At 39.9% G+C, this 22,161-nt stretch overlaps 1 protein-coding gene across 1 annotated transcript in view; it reads right to left on the bottom strand.

Moving 5' to 3' along the window:
* Glis3 (GLIS family zinc finger 3) overlaps positions 1–22,161 on the bottom strand; it is a 398,320-nt gene that overhangs the window by 71,288 nt on the left and 304,871 nt on the right. The window contains exon 5 of the mRNA XM_028764109.1: positions 18,415–18,525. Within this exon, the coding sequence (XP_028619942.1) occupies positions 18,415–18,525 (111 nt within the window). The remainder of the gene's footprint in view (positions 1–18,414; positions 18,526–22,161) is intronic.

Here is a 22,161-nt window from a genome sequence, read left to right as displayed (position 1 = left end):
TTTGAGAAAATAAATGCACCCCAAAGATGCTGATTAAGTAAGTAAGCGTTCTAGGGCAGGATGGGAAAAAGAATGAGGACCACACGTGGCTATGTGTTTTGTTAAGGGCAACATCCAATGTCCCAGGCAACAGTGGCCTCACTGACGCAGCGGGACAGCTAGAAGGAAGTCCTAATAAAGAAAAGGAAGCAGAAACAAGTGTCAGCAACCCCTCACAGGTTTGCTCGCTACTCCAGAGAATGGGATTCAAGTCTCCTTCCCCACCACGTGCCCTGGCACGGGCAGGTTTTACCACATGTGCCTTAGCTCTCAAGGGCTACAAGGAACTCTAAACTCAGCAGTCTGCTGTGTCTAACTCCACTCTCCAATGCTCCAGGCCTCATGTTGCTTGTCTGTCATAATTATCAGCAACCCCTTGGGAAATGCTATTATTGGAAGTAATTTCACATTCTGACACCACAGGAAGCTAGCACAAGTTATAGCTACTTCAGATCTCTGCAAAGAGCCCTGTGTGATGGAAACTTTCAGTCTGGTAGAAATAAATGTATCAAGGATATATATAATATATAATATATAATATATTATATATATATATATATATATATATATATATATTCACTCCCCTCGCTTTCCCAATAATTCCCAGTAATTCTACAATGTAGAAGGGAAGAAGACTGAGGAGTCACAAAAAAACCCAAAAAAACATTTCAAGTCAATGTGAGAACCATAGTTTTAAATCTGGCCTTAAAAAGAAAAAAGAAAGAAAGAAAGAAAGAAAGAAAGAAAGAAAGAAAGAAAGAAAATCAAGTTGATTTTTTTTAAATCAGAAAAAAAGATATACATGTCTTTTGGTCTTTTGGTTTATTTAGAAGACAATACTATAATCAAAGACATAAACAATTGGGCAGAGAAAACGACACATCAGTGTTAGAGGTTGTAGCTAAGCCTGATTATGAAGAGTTCAATTCCCGGAACCCACACATGGTAAGAACCAATTCTGCATATGCATGTTGTGTTGTGGTACATGCATACACACACATACATACATACACACACACACACGCTCATTTTTTAAAAGTAGAGACAGCCAAGAACTAACATATTATCCTTGTGAGGACCGTATTTTCTGTCCAAGGAAACTCAAGTGTAAGCTTTCCAGTGGAACCCCAAGTCTGCAGAAATGGAAGGCCCAGGCCTTTGCAGAACCCCCATAGTAAGGGAATATCAAGGAACAGTAGCATTCGAACACAAGCAACTTAATTTTTTCCCTCAGTCCATGAAGATCAAAAGAATCTTTCTATTCTATTGGGGAGACTCCCCAGCCCTCTCCCTCCCTTCTGCAGGAACCAAGCAAATTCCTTAGTCTCTCATGTCATTACCACAGCTGAAATGGGGTGTCCCCCTGTGCCAACTCTCTAATCAGTTTCAAAGTATGTTTTGTTGGTTCTCATTGACGACACTCAAAGGAACCGGTCACTCGTGGTCTCAAAAGTTTTACAACAAATTGTATGATTAAATTCCTTAAACATGTCTGTCCATTACTAATCCTCTTTTGCCAACATCCCTTTCACAGAAAAATTGCAGTGCTGCATGGTGCCTGATTTATATTTCATCTTGAGAACAGGAAGTAAAGGGATTAAAGTTAAGGATTAAAACACTTACTCTCCACTGCTTTCTTTCCCCTTGTCCCAAATGGCTTCATGGTTGTCATAGTTACTGTTCACTGGTCCTTAGCCCTGAATGCATGCCTCTTTGCATTAATAAAATATTTTAAATGAGACCTCATGAAAAACAATAGAGAAAGTATTTCTAAGTTCAATAGCCCTTGAAAGAATTTTCTTTTTCAAAAAAATCTATTTTTTCATTTTATTGGTAAGTTTAAGAAGGAAACTCAAATTAAAAGGCAGTGGAGGGACAATCTAAAAAGGAACAATGCAAACTCAAAATTAGTCATCAGGGCACAGAGAAATTCTCTGCAATAATAAGTTGGTTCTTATAAACCAGTGTTTGAAGGAAGATTAAGTGTCTCTGGGAATTTCTTAAATGTTGCAACACCATGTAAACAGCAAAGCTGCACGTAAATGCAGTGTTGCCATTCCAAATTGCAAATACCAGGCAGGAAATGAAGGGCTGAGGTTTTCACTGCCACAGTTAATTTAATCAAAGCAACATAAATATCCAAGTCCCGGTACTTCATAGTGTCAGCAGCACACAGGAGTGTAGCCAAAAGGTAGTACCAATGAAAGCACTCAGTCAGGGCAGGAGTTGTCTTCCTGGGCAGGGTATGTGGCCTAAGCCTAGAAAGGAATCCAGAAGAAAGCATGGCATTGCCAAGCAAGAGAACATATGCGTATCTGAGCTGTTCTTTTACAAACACTCCACTCACATTCCGCTTAGAATGTGATGCCTGCATTCCTTTAGAAGGCCAAAGAAAACTGAGGACATGAAACATGATACAAGTCCTATTAATGTCTACTTGGTTTTCTTTTCAATGTGCATGAGTGTTTGCCTGCACACATGTGTGTACAACACGTGTGTCTGACGCTGGTGGAGGCCAGCGGATGGCACTAAGTCCTGAAGAACTGGAATTACAGATGTCTGTAAGCTCTCATGTGGTTGCTGGGAACTACACCCAGCTCTCCATAGAAAGGAGTTGTTCCTAGTAGGTGAAACATCCTTTTAACTCTGGCTAGGGAGGAGTTAGTGTACGGCCATCCCTATAAGGGACCCACCGAGAAGAGGCAATTCTTCAGCAGTCTCTCAGTTTTGCATGTTCTTGTGAGCAGACAGCTGTGGCAACCAGAAGGCTATCCCTGTCTTAATCAAAAGGAACAAGTGTAGGGACAGGGATAATATCACTCGGCAAAATGGAAGGACCTGAATATGACCTCCAGAAACTATGGTTCTTTGTGTTTTGTTAAAAAGGCTAAATATGGTGGCACATACTTGTAATCTTAATCTTCGGTAGTGGGAGACAACATTCTGGCCTACTTGGAAAATGACACAATAGTGAGACACCATGCTAAAATAAAAAAACAAACAAACAAAAAAACAAATAAAGTCTCAATGCCACAAAAAAAAAATAAGGAAGACAGCACCTGAGGAACAAAACCCATGGGCGTCCACCACTCACACTTCCGGAAGTAGAACATGCTTATGGGGTCCCAGGGTATTCCATAATGAGAGCTATAGATTACTGTGGTACTTAGACAGTCCTGGGGAAAGTGCCTACAAAACATAGGGCTGTTGCACTATGTATACAAATTACCCATGTTGGGACATGTGGGAGCTATCATTATGCCAAGAAATTGTTGGTGACAAAGTGTCTGTATTGAGAAATCCAAATAGCCACAGATAGATTAGGAAAAAAAATCAAAGGAACACTATATATCTGAGGTCAGAAGAACTCAGCGGAGGCTGCTTCCTGGGCTCAGCATGGACCTGGTGAAGCCATGAAACTCTCTGAATCTTAGGTCTCCTGTCCGCACAACAGAATGTAAAGGGACCAAGGTATCCCATCAGGATACCACTGCTGGTCCAGCCACCAAGAGGGTTCAACGGCTCCGAGGAAAGTACTTACTGCATGCACAAGGCTCAATGCTCTTCAACAGAAGGCCACAGCAACATCATATTAATCTTCATACTGTGACTTAAGAAGTCAGCAGGCATGAGCATGCCAAGTGAGTTGGGAGATACAGTGCTTGGTGGCTATCGGTCTCCTTTACTTTCGAAGCAGTGTACCATAAGAGAATCGGGAAAACGGATACTTGTGCCATTACTGACAGATTCAACCGGAGTACCCTGTTGCTTTCACCAATGGCTCTAAGTTTGTGTTTGTTATGTTTAGCCCTCTGATCAACTTCAAGTTTTATAGTCTGGGTGGAAGAAGATGGTACCTGAGGTAAAGATGGGAAATGGGACAACCCTAGGGATAATTAGGTCCCTGGCCTTATTTATGCTAGGACATATTTGCAATTTAAAATCATGTTTTGCAAAACAAATGGAGTGGATGATTTTTGTGACTCTGGGATGAAACACCATTTATGTATTCACTTCTGCACAGATGAGGGGATATGAAGGAGCTCTTTGCACTACCGTGTCAAAATTCACATTATTCAAGGACAGAGTCACTTGTCACACAACACTTGTACATGGGATGATCCAGGCACTGAGAGACAGCTCTTGACTGTCACTCCTCCCCAGCTCTCTATTCTGTCAGAGCCTAGTAAAGACCTTAGCAGTGCAGACTGAGGCGACTACTCATGGTGGTGATCTACACTTTTAATCACAAAGAATTAGTGGTCTTAGGGAGAAGCCCTGTGAGCTTGTGTAGCATGTCCCAAAATCTGAAAACAAATTGGTACCAGTGTACTATACAGAGTAAAGGTACATGTCACTCTTTCAAGATGAATCTGGAGGTCAATCCTAGTCTGCAATGAGCATGTCAAAACGAGGAGAGTCAATGTTTTATTTAGATCCCTTAAAATAAGGTAGTCTTTGTATTTAACAAAGGTGCCAATGAGGAAGGAGGAAGCCATCCTCTCATACTCCAGAGTTCAAGATGTTTACTAAGTCCACTCAGGTGCATGCTCTCTTTGGCCACATGATAGCTCAGGGCTGGGGAGATAGGTTCTTTAAGGTGAGTGTGAAGAACAGAAGACAAAAAGGATTTTCCTAGGGTCACAGATGGGATTCAGACTTAGTTCCAAAGCCTTTCTTGTTCTTTCATGAGAACCAAGTCTCGGTGATGACAGCCAGAGGGTGGAAGGCTTAATGAAAACAGAGTTTAATCAACAGGATGGGGGCAGGGGGGTACAGGAGGGTGGCCTCTTTAAGCTCTATGTCAAATGAAACCTTCCAAAGAGGCAAAATGTAAAACCATCACCCTATAAAATGCATCTGTAGGAAAACATCTATGAGTAACTAGTCACATGGCAAATCAAGTTTCAAAAATAGCAAGCTACTAAAAACATCTGTAATACATGTAATGACGTAGTTAATAGCCATTAGTTACTTTAAATCAATATAAAACTCTTCATAGAAAGTTAGAAAAGATCAACGATCATTCATGAGAAGGAAATACAAATGGCTAATAACATGGAAAAAAGGCTGAATTTCAGAACCCCAGGGAGTATCACTTGCATAATAATGTCTAGTAGTACCCCCAAGTTCTTTCTCTTTCCTCATACTTGTGAAGTATAAGAAAAATTTGGTTTCATATAGTCCTAACATGAGTACATTACTACATATTTCTGTATAGTCATGTCAATGTTGTTAGGAATTTATTCAATTACACTAAGATCTCTATATCATCATATGTAATATGTAATTGTTCATAATAGTAAAACATTAAAACAACTTAAATGGCTAACAATAGAAGGCTGTTTAAGAAAAATCTCAAATCTTAAAATCTTAAAACGCAGGCAGTAAGACCCTCACTGCTAGAGTGGAAGAAATGGCTCACAGAAGGCCTAAGAGCACTTGTTGCTCTTCCAGAAGACACAGGTTCAGTTCCTAGAATCTACAAGGTAACTTGCAACCTTAACTTTTCAGTTGAAGGACACCTGAAGCCCTCTTTTGACTTCTGCAGGCACCAGACATGAGTGTTACGCACATGTATACATGCAGGTAAAGCAAGCACACATGTAAATAAAAATAAATCTTTAAGAAGATATTGACACAGTACTATAATTGCTACGTATTGATAAAGTAAAAGCATATATATATATATATATATATATATATATATATGTATGTATGTATGTATGTATGTTTGTGTTTTTGAAATAGGGTCTCTCTATGTAGCCCTGGCTGTCTTAGAACTGTCTATGTAGAACAGGATGGCCTCAAAATGATAGATCTCTACCTGCCTTTGCCTTCTAATTGCTAAGATTAAAGGCCTGTACCACCATATCAGCAGATACACGGATGATAGATAGATAGATAGGGAGATTATAGATACAGATATAGATGATACAGATATAGGAAACCTACATGGACAGATACACACCAGTACTAAGTCATCATGATTCAAGGATTCTAATACTTATTTTAACATATCTGAAACCAAGGCATGTTATGTTATTCTTCCTTTCAATGAAGGCATATATGTTTACAAATATGTATAACATATAATTTTAAAATGAGGATGTATTGGACTCTGAACATGATAACTTATGTTTCCCTCCTTCGTTTTTACCCAGTGCTGAGGATTGAATGCAGGGTCATATATACCTTAGGCACACGCTGTATTGGGCATAATAAAGCACACAGGAACTCTGTTACTATGTGGCATGATAGGTTTTAATAAAAGTGCATGTTAAAGGAGAAGCAAAGCTCCTGAGGGAAGAGTAGAAAAGCAAGAAGACCAGGAGAAGGAAGAATAAAGAAAAAGAACTGGCTGGGGTAATGGCATAATCTAGGACCATGATTATCTGTCTTGACAGCATTTGAAAGATGGAGAGAGCTAGGACTGATGGTAGCACAGCAGGGTGTAGACAGTCAGATGAACCACAGCACCAAAAGAAGGTTTATTGATAGAAATATAGCAACCTAACTAACTGCCCATCTCCTTTCGCCCCGAATCACTAACTCATTCCTACATTAGCACCATGATTATCTCCCTAAATCATAGAACTGACCACACTCTAGCCTTTCCACCTTAGCAGGGCCGACAAGACCCACCAGTTCTCTTGCAAACCGTCCCAACCTCAAGTAACTTTCACATGCCTGTTGATGAAACTGTTTTCTCCAGTGCCGGGTTAATGGAGACAAAAGGCTTCCATGTGATCCACTTGCCAAATAACCTAGAATGTGTGTGATCACAAAAAGAGTTGGAACTAGGAATATTAAAGCTGCATTTCAATGTGTACCAGCAAGGTCACTCTCAAGACAAAACAGCTCCCTTGGAAACAGAACTGATATGGAATGGGTATTTAAGTTTTTATCTCTCTAGTACAAGGAATGTGTGGTCAGGCTAAACCTGCTAATAGTCCAATAAAGATTTCCTCTGGAAGTCAGAAAGCTTCAGATTACTTCAAGAGGATTTCTGAGTATCTTTATAAGGTGTGTGTGTGTGTGTGTGTGTGTGTGTGTGTGTGTATGCAGGCACACATACGTGTGTCTTTCTCTGACTGTCACAAGTCTGCCTGTGTGCCCATGTATGTACGTGTAGAGACCAGAGATCAACTCAGGGTATTCTCTTTGCCTCCACATTACTTTGTGACATAGGATCTGTCACTGGTCGTGCTCTCAACACTGGGTCACAGGCATGGCTGCAATGCTTGGGTTTTTTATGCATATTTGCTGATCTGAACTCAGGTCTTCATGCATGCACAGTGAACACTTTATTCACTGAGCCATCTTACCAGCCCATTTTAGGGTTTTCTGAGTTTGATTCCCCTCGTAGGCTGCAGAGTAGAGGTGACATTTAAGGACCTTCTCATGTTGCTGAACTACATTTCTACCAATGGCCACTCTACTGCTATAGGAGGTCCCTGCAGTTTGGATGCAGAAAGTCCCCATCCTCAAAAGCCACTTAGACAAAAGAACTTTCTATTCTGGTTAAAAGAATAAATAGCCTCAAAGAGGCAGCTACTATCTGTAATCCTTCAACAGCTAACTCAAGCTTCTCAACCAACAGAGGAAACAGTGAGCATTTCAGACATCACATGACACCTTGCCAGCGTTTGTAAAGAGAACTCTGGATTGCCAAGTGGGAGAAAATTCTTTCGCCAAAACATTTAGAGAACTGCCAAGACTGCAAACAGCATGTCAAGATTTAATGGATGGCTTTGCATTAGGCAGCATTAACTAACTCTGGCACATACGCTGTAGGCCTCTTGGCTCACTGGAAAGCAGCATGCCACCTCTGCCATCACACTTGGCTCCCTGCCTACTTCTAAGCCTTTAGCTTCTCAGAAACAAGCTAGAGATTAGACAACATAATAAAAAAATTCATCCTGAGTCTAAAGGCCAAAGACGTGAAGTAAGATAATATACACATTCACACTGTCTCTGAACTGTGCAAGTGTCAGAGGCAGGGCCCCAAGCCCTTTCTTAATATCACGACTGCCACGATCACAGTTGAAGCCTCCTGAATCACAGGGTCTGGGTTTCACCTGATCTTTAAATGGCTGCTGTAGAGGGCCTCAAGTCACGTGACTTCTTAAGCAAAAAGTAAAACTCAATAGGCCAAGAAAAATGTTCCTTTTCCTTTAGAAAATCCTTACTTTATCTTACCTGTTTTCATACTTTTTGAAAAATCTTATGTGTGTGGATGTTTTACTTAGATGTATGCACATGCATTGTAAGAAGTCAGTGCCCACAGTGAGCAAAAGAGGACTTTGGAGAGCCTAAAGCTAGAGTTACAGATGGCTGCGAGTCATCACGTGGGTGCCAGGAATGAGGAAACACAGCCAGTGCTCTTACATGGTGACCTATCTCTTCAGCTCCTCACTCTGTCCTCTTTGTCCACTTATCAAAGTCAGTTTCCTCAACCGAAAGGCAAGAAATGAAGCATGTGCACTGACATGCCCCATGCTGACCCATGCTGTCACCACACACAGAAGACCTGTGACTCTTCCCATGCCTCACCCCCTGAATAAAGGACAGCAACAATCACCGTGTGTGGACTTTCTTACTATGACAGTCTGGGAAAACAGTTTTTACAAGCCTGAGTTTACAAATGTGCAGCTCACGCTCTGAGACACTGAGCAACTTGATCAAAGGTTCTATCATTAATGGAAAGATCTGAATCTAGGCCCTTGCTGTGTCAAAAAGAACAGCAATCTAAATTGGAAATAAAATGGGTAATAAATATAAAAGTAAGTAAACGGGTAAGTCTATGAATTTAAGTAAGGTCAACTCAAAAGAGTATAGTCAGGATCTACAATGGCCACAAGGTAAATCTCTTTAACATGCCAATAAGAGCCGTGCATTTTCCATCTACACAGCAGTAATTCTGGATGGTCTGGTGTCATGCAACAATTGCCAAACTAAAGACAAAATAGGCAGGTCAGACTGTCTGGCAGAGATTGTCAAAACACATTTGAAAAAAAAAGTCAGGAGGGTTTTTTTTTCGGGGGGGGGGAGAAATGTAGATAGATTATCAATTTTTAATCACATCATAATCTGTTTCTATTAATTATTTTTAAGCAGCTAAGATCACTTTAAGGGGAAAATTAATTAGTGAAAGTACCTGAAGCAGATTGTTATTAGCTTACTGAAATCTCAACGACCTCTTGGTATTCTCTATGAAGGCTGTGTACTGGGTAAGACGTAATCCATTGGAGAGCTCACTTTGATGGGAATATACACTTTGGCAGGTATCCTGCTCAGAGTTTTGCTGTCAATATCTCAATATGACATGGACACTGCATTAACGAACATTATAAAGTAATGACAAAAACCACTGCTTTTTAAGTTTTAACATATCATAATAAAGTTGTGCAACTGCATAAATTCCAACAGCACAAGGTAACATATAAATTAAAAACTCGGCATTGACTCACTTCCTTAAAGCAGAATAATCTTCTATTCTCTCAGCACTAAGTTTCTAAATTAACTAACCTGAACATATTTACTCTGAACAGTCAATGCTATAATGAGAGAGAGTAGGACCAGGTACATCAGATAATTAACTCTTTTCTCTTTTCCTAATGAATAATCAATTAGGACTGAAGTAAAGGACACTTAGAAGTTCACGGTGCCTCAGTCTCATGTAGCTAGTCTTATCTTTAAATAAAAAAAAACACAGTTAAAATTCGTCATAATGAACTTTAGTGATGGTCAGTTTTATGTCTTGTCTTGGCTAGCCTATAATCCACTCAGTCAATAAAACATTCACAATTTAAGTATTGCTGTGAAGACATTATGTGAATGTGATTAATATCTTCAGTCAGTTGACTCCATTATCTGATAACTGCTGTGGGTCTGATATAATCAATCTTAAAAGATTTAAGGACTTGAGTTCCTGGAGGAGACTTTAGCCTGTGGAGTATGGTTCCTACCCCTGGCTAATCAACACAAAAGAGCAGGAACTCTGAGGTTTTCTTAATTTGTTCCTTCCCCTTAACACTTACATCCAGTCCATCACCACTTCCTCTTCTCTTATTTCAATCCAGATTGCTTCCTTCCAACCCTCTAACAGTGCATCAACTCCTCACTCAGATCACTGCTTACCATCTCATTCCATTCTCCAATAACCAGCAACACAGCTAGTCTTCATCTTGTTAAAATCTAGCTTGGATATCTGTGCTGTCTATGTCAACTTGACCCAAGCTTGGGTCATTTTGAAAGGGGGAATGTCAATTGAAAAAAATTCCCCTACTGAATGGCCTATGACTATGCCTGTCGTGCATTGTCTAGATTTATGATTGATGTGGGAGGGCTTAGCTCACAGTTGGCAGTGCCACCTCTGGGTAGGTACTCTTGGGTTATATTGGAAAGCAAGCTGATCAAGCCAAGAAGAGCAAGCCAGTAAGCAGCACTCTTCCATGGCCTCTACTTCAGTTCCTGCCTCTAGGTTCCTGCCTTGTGTTCTTGTCATAACTTTGACAGTGACCTGAAAGTTCTAAGTGCAGAAATAAGCCCTTTTCTTTCCAAGTTGCTTTTGGTCATGGTGTTTTATCACAGCAATAGAAGTCTTCTAACTAAGACTGCCTCTCTGCATCCAAGGCATTTCATACCATTTCACATACCCAAACATGTGACAAAACCTCAGGCACACAGAAATGTTGTCTAAGTATTTGTGTAATAACTTGAATATTTTAAAATTCTATACTAAGAGAGTCAATATTCAAGAGCAAATAAGGCAAAATATTCTTAACAGGGAAACATCTTAGGGAAAGGTAGTTATAAGCAAAGGCATATAAGAAAGGCAGCCAGTCACTAGTTGTCGTGCTTTTGGCTCCGAATCTTAACTTCATAGTGTCATTGAAATCCAGGAAACCTTTCTAAAGAAAAAAAATTTTTTTGTTTTGCATGTCTTTGGGGTAACATTCTTGAGCTTCCTCAAACTATCCATCTCTATCCATACCACATAAGCTCAGGTAATAACCCTTGGACAGAATCGACCATCATGGGTTTAAACTTTAATTCCCTCTGGTTTGGGTCCATTTCCTCTCCTTTTTATGAGCCATCTTTGCAGCAGCCATATGTTCCTGAAAGGCAGGCTGCAGCAATATTTGAGAGATGGCTCCTCCAAGGATACTCAATTCTCAAGGAGGAAAGTGTTTCCAAGGACATTGTTCATCTGTTGTCACTCACAATGGGCTGCCAGGGATGGCTGGTACGTGACACAACAATGCTTTCCTCCTGAAATGGCTTCTCTTTCACCTCTGGGGCCCAGTGTTTGCCTTTCAAACTAGCTGCAAAGATGGGAAATTGCAAGAACTGGGGGGATGTAACTTGTTAAGTCACGATGTAATCCTAGGCACTGTTTAAAAGAAGCTAGTACCTCCTGGTGTCCAATCCAAACACGGCGGGGACAAGGCCACCTGCCCAGTATCTGCCATGAAAAGTTTTTGCATCAGGCATATCCAAGCCCTTGTGAAGTCACCCTGAAATAAATCCTCACAGCTCAGAGGCCCAAGGTACAAACACTGTAAAAGTATTACCCAGAGAGAGAGAGAGAAGACAGAGTTCAGCGGAAGCTGAGAAGGGAAGACAGGCATGAACTAGCAGAGGGAACAGAAACCATGAAGAGGCTCGAGTGCTTTGGAAGCTGAGACAAAGAGTAGGGAGGGACACCAGGGAGGGGAAGGGTGAGGTTGCCTCTTGGTACCTTAAGCACAATACTGGGATTGCAAGACTCTGGTAAGTTTTTCTCCCAAATAGTTTTCATCATAATCACGACGAGAAAAAATGAGAAATGTAGGAACTTCTGTCAATCAATTAGGAAAACAACTGTTGCCATAAGGCAGCTGTGCTTGGGCACTGGACTGCCTGACACTGCCCAGGAAAGCAGCTCCAGAGGGTCCTCATTCTTCATGTGGTTTTCCACACAACACTTTTGTTTTTATATGCTGGGTTTTGGTTCCAAGTAAGAGACCTCAGTAGTTATAGAAATAAAATGACCTTACTGCATATGACAAAGCTTAGAATCAACAACAGGTGCTTCAAGGACTAAAAGACAAGACTTCGCTCTTTTAACAGCTTTTGACATTTGCAAAGATACTCTGTGTACCATGTCACAAGGCAATGTGTAAGCATGACACATCACACTCATCTCTTCTGCCCTGAAAGCACATGTTGCCATTAGAGCTGTCATCTTAGGAGTGCAGAGACAGCCTCAAGGCACTCAAAGTTGTCAAGACCAGCCAAGGCATACCTGCAAATCAGGCTAAAAGAATCACACATGGTGACCGCCTGAGTTGTGCTGTGTGGCTGGAGATAAAAGCCACGAGTTTCGATGACTAGAACTTGTCACTTTCATGTCAACACAAGTAAAGAAGCTGGCTGAAGAAAGAGGCAATTAAGCTAAGGCTAAAGTAGTAGCACATCTATGTATGGTTCTAGAACTGAGGATGCTAAAGCAGTAGGTTCAAGGCCAGCCTGAGCTACACAGTGGTACCCTGTCTCAAAAACAAAGAAATAAACACACAAATAAAACAAAATCCCTAAGATGAACCAGATTATTCAAAAAATGTTAACAATTCTGAGTTCTTTGAAAGTCAGCTCAAACAGGAAAGGACAATATTTGGGCTGAAATCAGTGGTTTTCTAGAACACTGCAACTAATGTACTTTTTCCTCATTTCTAATGGGGTAATAATATCTGCACCCTTCTGCTCAGTTCTTGGACTACCTCACATCACATCCCTCCTGTTATCAGCCCTTCCATGTCTTCCTTATTTGCATTAATGTCATGCCAATTTTCTGTATGATCCCCTTCATCAAAATGTCAATCTAGAAGAGCAGGAAATACATCTCCTCCATTGCTTGTTTCTATGGTTCTAACAAGTACCCAGCACACAGTAAGTAATTAATAAATACTAACAAAATGAAATAAATGAAACTTTTGAGATACTTGTAAAATATCTACTTGAAAAGTTGCTTCATGAGGTACTGTGAAGGGAATGGTTCTCCTGTGTGTCAGCTTCCCTAAGGAATATTAGTATATCCAAGGCTCAGGGAGCTCTGGTACCAAGATTACTGAGTAGTATTCAGTCCAGTGTTTCCTCAACTTATATAGAAATAGGTAATTTTAAAAGTAAGTATCTAGGAGGCTCAGCAGTTAAGAGCACTTGTTGCTCTTGTAGAGGACTTGGGTTCAGTTCCCATTCCCCACATGGTGACTCATAAACACCCTTCTGTCCAGCCCAGTATACCCAATGTCCTTTCTTTTCTGACCTCCAAACCAGGGAAAATGGTGCACAGTCATATATGCCGGCAAAACCACTCATGCACACAAACTAAAATAAATCTAAAAACAAGAACAACACCACAAATCAAATAAAACCTATCTAATAACATCCCCATGGAGTGTGTTTCAGGAGCAGTGCATGGGTACCAACTTTCATCACAGTTAACACCCTGGGCCACCATCCCAGGAACGGCAGCACATATTTTCCCATAAAGATGAATACAGTTCTTCTGATGGTATGAAGAACACATGTTCATTTCATTCACTGGTCTTTCTGACCTAAGACAGCCTCCCTCAAGTCCTCCCACCAACTCCTAGAAGAATGGATTATTCTAAGCAGCCCCAATCACCATGTAGAAGAAGCATGCTTCAAAGATAAAAGCACTATTTTGCTGGGCCAGGTTATCATCTCAGCCGCCAGGCAACTTGTTTCAAGTAGCAATCACTGTCGATAACATAGTAGAATTTGTGATGATGTGTAAGGATGTTTTTCATTAAAATATAAGCACTTATTCTCATCACTATTTTTCACCAAACATCTTTCTTGCAACATCATCTCCCAGAATCTTTTTTGAAACTGAGTTCCTCTCAGCTGAGGGGGATGGGAATCCAGATGTGTCTCACTATCATACTGAGGTGTGAAGGTAGCCATTTATCACCAATGGGATAATGCACAGATGTTTGTGAGCTGTTAAAAAAGGCAACTTTGTGCTGCTTCAATATCATCCTTAACAGAATCATCCTTACACACATCCACTACAGTAGTGTTACTAAGGCAAGACAGAAGAGTTGGACTTATCCTAAAGCCAAACTGTGGTACGGGCTAATTCCTAATATTCTATCAGTGATTTTTAACTGATTCCTGTCAAGAACAAAGGAGAAATAATGAAAGGGAACTGTGGAATCTGGGGAGGACTTGAACATATACCTAACCTGCCAAAGACCCCACCCCATAGGCTAAGACCACACCCCATAGACTAAGACTCCACCCCATGGACTAAGACCCCCACCCCATAGACTAAGACTCTACCCCATAGACTAAGACTCCACTCCATAGACTAAGACACCACCCCATAGACTTAGACTCCACCTCATAGACTAAGACCCCACCACGTAGACTAAGACTCCGCCCCATAGGTTAAGACCCCACCCTGTAGACTAAGACTTTACCCCATAGGCTAAAGCAGAAAACAACTAATGGGAAAAGCAAGCTTCATTCAACATTTTGCTCAAGCACCAATTTACAGGAAAATATTATTTTCATCTACCTTCTCATGGTTTCTAGAACTACACAATGCAAGGTGAGCCATGGGCCCCTCCATGACGTTTATAGTTCTGGGGAGATTCTGGGGAAAGATGGCATCTTTTAACAGTCTAAAGAATTGCCAGTTTCACTTGAAGAAAACTGCATTAAGTAAGCCGCCCTTGCACAGCCAGTATACAGAACTAACTCTAAGCAGGAAAATGTAAAGGTAGGTGATTGCAATAGCTTGTGTTGAGGTGGTGAAGGTGAACATCATTGACACTGAGCCAATCAAAGGTCAATGTCTAACAAATATTAACGACTCACATAAAGTTCAGCATCTTTATGGGAGTGCGGATTGGATGAACATTCATGTCACGTCTAACTTTCGGCCAGGCATTGCTTGAATTAATTTTTTTTTTAAGTCCATTTGACAACAGGCTAGGGTTGAAGGAAACCATGTTCATGGTACTTCCAAGGTGAAAATGAAAAATTCTGATAAAACTCACAGCCTTGAGAAGAATTTCAAGTGGCTCATCTGCCTTAGTCTTCTCTTATTTTACTCACGCATCGGGAAGAATTGAAGGACAGATTCTGTGCCTTTTGATCCGGAGGCTAAATTCTATTTTCAATGGAGACCTTTTCTGGTGGCTTGAATGCTTGGCTACTCATTTTATCAGTGTGTCCCTGTTTCAATGGACTCAAGTACTGCAACACACATCAGACGAACAAGTTTGGGAGTTTGGGTGCCTGTTGACTGATGAGATATGTGTGTGTGTGTGTGTGTGTGTGTGTGTGTGTGTGTGTGTGTTTGCTTACTTTTTACAAACAGAGAAACTACTCTCTGTATACAATAAGCCAAACTGTCTCTGTTCTCCTGTTCTTTTCCTTCTTCTTTCTTTAAACATCTTGAATAATATTTGGCTAAGATTCCAGGTCCATCTTATTTTTTGGTGAAATGTGTTATGTGTCAGGAAGGACCATATGCCTATGGTCAGGACACCACTCAGGAGCAACCTGCTTCTCCTTATATACATTAACTTATGAGTATTTGTTACTGAACCCGATTTCCGAGCTGGGCCTCATAAAACTGGCTAAGCTAAGACCAAAATAATGTCATTTAGCATCTAGGGGAGGTTCAAGAGAGGATTAGAGGGAGGCGGGCAGGCAGGGTATATTAAGCAAGTCCATGACTAACAGGGTGTGACAGCACAGAGTTTTATTCTTTTCAGCAAAACAATTCCCTACGGCTGGGACCATTACTCCACTGTGCCTTTATCACCTTGGAATTTTTATGGTTATTTTTGATGAATTCACATTTTTGTAAAGCCCTTTTTGAAATCATGCCAGTTTTCCAATTTTTAATTAAAGTCGTAAATAATCTTAATTCTGCCTTAAAAGGTTTATTGTTTCTTTTTTTCTTAACTATTGATGCCAGGAAATATTTCAAATACCAAGTCCTGACGTGAGTGAGCAATTAGAAGCTCTCTAAGGTCTAGTGACAACATTGTACCGTGTAAATGTAACACACTGGGATATCGGCATGCAATTTAACAGCATGGAAGGGCTGATTTGGGGTTTATCAGCAGCTGCCTCTCTTGGGAGTGACACAGCCTCTTTTTGTTACATGAAGCAACATTCATCCTTTTAATGTCATGAATTAGCCATCACAGATTTAGAAAGGGTTTTGAAAAGTAAACACTGTACATTTGTTACTGAGGGCGAGCCAAAAAGTTAGAGCATGTCAACCAAGTCCGATCCAACCATTTGCACAATAGAGCAGGATGAAAGCAAAGCCATGAGAGCGGGGATACTTCACTGTCCTAAAGTCAGAACTAACGAAGGGCTGCAGTGTCTGACATGAGAGCATCAGACTGCTCAAAGGCCCCCTGTTCTTACCTAGACTGCCTGCTGAAGGCTGCAGGAGAACTATAAATACAGTCATACCTTACAGTCTCAATGCTTTCCCTTTTCAATTAGTGCTTCAATAAGATGCCCACAACCAAAGCTACTCTCCCTTTATAGGAGGCTAAAACACCCTTATTACAGTGAAAGCATTTAACAATTTCTAAACACCCAGTGTGTGTCCAAGCCTGTGAACATAATAACTGTTGTCTCTATAGGTGACCAATATTCTTCCATGCCTTGACAGTAGGCTCAGTGGAGGTGTGCTCATCTTACTGATAAGCTGGATGTTATTAGTAGAATCCCAATTATTAGGGACAACTTAGAGGTAGAGAATGGTCAGATTTACAATGAAAACTCTTTTTTGCTAAATGAATAATTTATTCCTTTGAATTTTATAAGCTATAGACAATGATAAAGCCAATAGACAATAACTCTGCTCAAGGATTTGATTGTGAGAATGTGTTATTTTAAAACGAGGCATTGCTTTTTCAATTTTATTTACATTAAATAAAATTCTTTTGCCTTTCTAACTTCAAATCATACCTACCCCATGCCAAATGATTCTGGATAACAATTTATTTTATGAAGAAATTCAAATCTACTTCTAGAGAAAAAAATATTTTAATTATTGATTTATAAGATTATTTTTGTAAGTAGTTAAGTGTATCTGTCATGTCCTTGTAGCTGAGTGGTTTTCTTTCTCAAAAGGAAGACTTGGTTTAAGGACTCTCTGTGTATAAGCCCCCAGCTGGCACTCACGCTAGAACCTCCAGACAGAAAAACTTCAATGTCGAAAAAACTACAGAGGATTTTTCAACCCCTAACGTCAAATGACAAAAAACGATGGAAAAAAATGTACAATGTTGATGAGATGCCACAGCGACCCAAATACCCTAGCACTAAAAACACCAAGTTAATGCAGCATGTTTCTTTGATGGACCGACCATCCTACTATGTTCTAAAGTTTAAAAAGCGTGGGTGCTGGACAGAGCTCAGTGGAGGAAGTGATTGTTGTTGGATCACAAGGACCAGAGCTCAGTCTGAGTGACAAGCCACATATGGTGGCCTGCACTTGTGCATTCACTGCTTGAGAGGTGGGTGTAAAAGCAAGTGGACAGCTCCTGAGGAACTTCCTAAGCTCCTAAGGCGACTTCCAGACTCCACCAATAGGTGTGTACACTCTTGTAATCCACCTATACAAGAATATGCATATGCAGCCACACTGTCAAACTAAGTTATGAAATTACTTAAACGATAGCAAATTCCCTGTCTCAAAAGGTTTGGAAGGCCAGTCTGGCCAGTCAATTGGGGTACAGTATGAAATCCACAAAGGCAAATGACCTCAGACATTTATTCCAAATCTCTAACACGGTAATATTTCCAGATTTTGAAAGCTGCATTCCCTCACTGATGTCAAGGCCAAGTTCAGTACTTTGTCCCCCCTACTCCCGACCCCTGATTTCATACATAGTACCTATCCACTAGCTTTCCTCAAGCCAACCATGGGGAATGGTCTCCTTCGATCCAAGAGACTCACCCAAGTTCTTCATTAGAGTGGAAATTATTTGAGCTACCTGATACTTTTATGAAAAAGGATTTCTCTCCAGAAAGAGCATCCAGAAATTTCCATAAAAGCTTTTTGTTATTAACATTTCCTGGGATTGGTGGCTGGCATTAATTTTCTCCAATTTTAATATACAAGCTTCCACAAAAATTTTACATGTAGTAGCTATGCCAACTACAACCTTATTGAGGCCTCAGGGAAGACCTCTCTCCTCAGTATCCAGCATAGGACATCTTCAAACTCAAAGGATTCCAATGCCACACAGAAACTCTGTACACTGCAAGAATAATTCAAACATGCTTTACCTAGCTGGAAAACTCTCTTTGAAAATTTACCTTTTTCCTTGCTTGCTGCTCTTTGGAAGAATGTGCCTTCACGTGCTTTCTTAGGGAGCTTGGATCTGTGTAGCGTTTTGTACATCCTGGAATTTGACAAGCATAAGGTTTCTGAACGAGAAAGAGAAAAAGAAAGAGTGGGCTGTGGTTAAACTTTAAAGGCATCAGGGTCACGCTGTATTGAGATTGCTCACAGAAAGAACTGTTACCAAAGGACAAATTTCAAGTGCTGGGTAATACTCATGCATTTTAATTAGAACACCCAGGAATTCTGCGTCATAAAGATGAGAAGAATAAACTTTAAAAATCCCCCACAGCGATGTCCTATCCTTGATTTTTAAGAGGTTACCGTACACTGCAGTGTAACCATAAAAGTCTCTCGTGGAATTTTTTAATGTCCAAGTTAATACTTACATACTTACAATTATGTTTCCCTGAGAAAATCTTTGGTACTGTCAGAAATAGTAAATAGATTCTTTAAGGGTTCAGGTAAAGAAGCTGTAGAAAAGTCCAAAAAAGACTGGGTACGGTTCAGAGGGTAGGTACCTGATTCAGAAAGAGAGGGAAAGAATTAAGAAGGAAAAATTAGTGTAAAGTGAACAAGAAATAGGAGGTCTCAAACAACAGACAAATTAACACTTGGCCAGAGGAACAGTAATATTAGTTTCACAGAGAAGTGAAGTCTGAGGCTGAGTGAATGAACCGATGGCTAAAGGACAAGGGTGCAAATCTGTTCATTCCAGTTCCCTGTGACAGCAGAGTGGCATGAGGTATATGAAAATGTGAGAGAGGCCTCCAAGTACTTGGCATCTAAGAAGTGAATGCAAGACCAAGGGGAGAGGGGGAGAGCACCTCAAATCCATTCTGATACCCACATTGTCACCTACTACTGATAAAGTTCTTATCAAAGCTTTGGAGACAATGACTTTGGTTTGCAAGCTAAACCAAAATCTCCCGAATTTAGAAACACAAAACTAAAACAGGATCAATTGTATATGCCAGATGAATTATCATCTACCACGAGAACTGAGACCTGGGTCTGTATGCTATGAGAAAGATCTGAATTCTTCTCTTGATGCATTCTTGCTCTGGAAGCCTGCTATGCCATGGACAAGAGTGTGCCATGGCTACCTTTACTCTGTCAGGCTCCAGTTTTCATGTGCCTATGGTCTTCTGGGTAGACATGTGGATGTTCCTATTTGGTTACTGGAAGCAATAGTTAGAGTTCACTAACATTTTGGCATTTTTCACTTCAAGAACAAGATAGAATCATGACATATCCTTTAATTTGAAATCCTCAATTTGAATATTGGATGTGATTACTCATTGATTGCTCTTGACTAATTCTGATTTATTTATTTATTGATTGATTGATTGAATTACCTAAAATTGTGTAAGATTCATGGAAGTATGACCATTCACAAAACAAAACTGTCTTGAGAAATTGTTCCAGCTAACCAGTTCCCTGATGTTTCAGAGCTTCCAGAATGTGCTGCTCACTGCATTGAGTTGTAAGAAACTTAACAATAAATGTTGGAAGAAGAGGAACGAGGCCCTTACTTCACCTTTTTAAACCGTGAGCAATTACTGGCGAAAGTCACTTGCTGAGAGGTTTCTATGGTGGAACAAAGACTTTGTTTTAACCTGGGAATCCTTTCTGGTTTCACAGGCTTTCTTGAACTAGCCTTCTCTACCCTGCATTCATCTCAGAGCAGTAAGCAGCCCACTATCCATCCCTATTAGTAGTTTCAACAGAAGCACACACACTCATGTCTCTGACCATGAGAGCATGCTTCAGGGAAGAAGTATTATGTACACTGGTGTGCTCTAGAAATCTATGCTGCTCTGAATAGAGCTGGAAATTTTACGTTTGATTTGAGGGACTCTTGGAGAAAGCTTGACTGTACTCAGTCCTCACAACTGGCCTTGAGCCCTCCCCACTGTGTCTGCCAGCAGGGACCAGGATACTCAAACAGCTCTCAGGCTCGGGTGTCAACAGTGGTGTCCCCATCATTTAGCTCTGATTATCCAAGCTTAAAATGGCACGCTACACGTCATCAGAAAAGGTATTTAATTATTTTCCAGCTGTCCTGAGTAATTACTTCCCTTGTTTAGATTTTAGATGTTAGTAGAGAAATTGTACTAAGAAAAATTTCAGGGTTATTATAATGAACTCAATAATCTTTGTGGGAAAACCATTTTCCTGAATAAAGAATCTGTTTAGTTGAAAAGATATTTTAATCCAAAAATCCTGACAGCTTTTGTATAAGGCATGATTAGTGGAAAGGAACCTAAATTTAAGTTATAAATTCTTTAAACAGATACAGTTTGCTTTGGAAAACTAGCGATTGATTTCAATACGCTCTTAAAAGTTTAACATTTATTAAAGAAAATAAACATTTAAATAGGAGATACCTTGGATCTTAAAGAAAAAAACGACAGTTTAGCAAGTGTAATAGAGAAAATCTTTTTTAAAAGACAAAAGTCAAAATCATTACCATAGGCAGCTTTATTTAAAAGTTTTTTTTAAGGGCTATATATTTTTAATGGTCTAACTACTATATAAAATGTTTTGTGTGATTAGCTAAAATTAACACCAAAGAAGGGTATTGTAGAAAAACATCAGGTTTCCTCAAGGACAGCTCTGAAACTACAGGGAAATGGTTAGCTGGAACAATTTCTCAAGACAATTTTGCTTTAGGAATGGTGACACTTCCATGATATGGTTCAATGACAAACTGGAAAATATGCTGGATTAGACCAAGGCCATACAACACAATCTGACACTTTAACATAATTGTTCCTTATTTTTACATGTTGAGAATTTTGGCATTTTTCGTATATTTATCTAGTAGTCCTGAACAGATCAATCAATTCAACTTGGCTCAAGCAGAAAGGGTGTGTTTTCTTTGCTCATATTTTGCTAACTATGTTCCCGGTATTTACCAGACAAACCATCACATTTATACATATATATTAGGAGATAATTCTGTTTAGAAAGGTTAGATGACATACAAAGCTAAAATGACTTCAACAAATATGACTAATAGAAACTAATATAAAAAAGGTAATAAATATGTCAACTGTAACATCAGAAGAAATCTTAAATATGTATGAGAAGGTGTGTGGAAATAATAGTATCTTTTCAAAATTCAAACTCTGGTGTAGTTTAATAATAGACATCAGAACGTTAACACTGAGAAAGTACTGTCATGAATACATTATTTGCAAGAACGTGGGATAAGAGATCCATGATGTGTATAATACATTTATCCCAACGGCTTTGTTAAGTGAAGTGAAATTACACAGCATCTACCTGGCCTCCTGTAAAGAAAATGGCTTCAAAGCTCAGGGATGCAAAGGAGTGTTAGCAACATAATGGGAGGAAATAAAAAGACAAAAGTTACATAGACAGCATTTGCAAGGAGCAAAATGTAGCAGCATTAAGAGAGTTAAGGGTGTGAAAATAAAACTCAATTGTTCTCATAAGGTTGATATAAAAGGATGTGTGTCTGTTAACACAGAAAACGCATGTATGAAATGAACTCGGAGAAAGTGCTGCTCTTTCTTTTTAGATGAATTGGAGGTGAAAATAACAGATGGTTTCTAAAGCAAAAGACCAGATTCATGCTCAACACCATGCTGGCTGAAAAGCTAGGTCCAGAGGAAAAAAACAGGGTCAATGCATAAACATTGTACTTCATATTCTTTTCAACTGCACACATTGTCTATTTTGGTATAGCCTGA

This window comes from Grammomys surdaster, unplaced genomic scaffold, assembly GCF_004785775.1.
Source record: "Grammomys surdaster isolate TR1022 unplaced genomic scaffold, NIH_TR_1.0 141, whole genome shotgun sequence".
NCBI classification, from domain to species: Eukaryota; Metazoa; Chordata; class Mammalia; order Rodentia; family Muridae; genus Grammomys; species Grammomys surdaster.
Note: the sequence above shows the minus strand (reverse complement) of the source record. Positions and strands in the feature narration are given on the sequence as shown.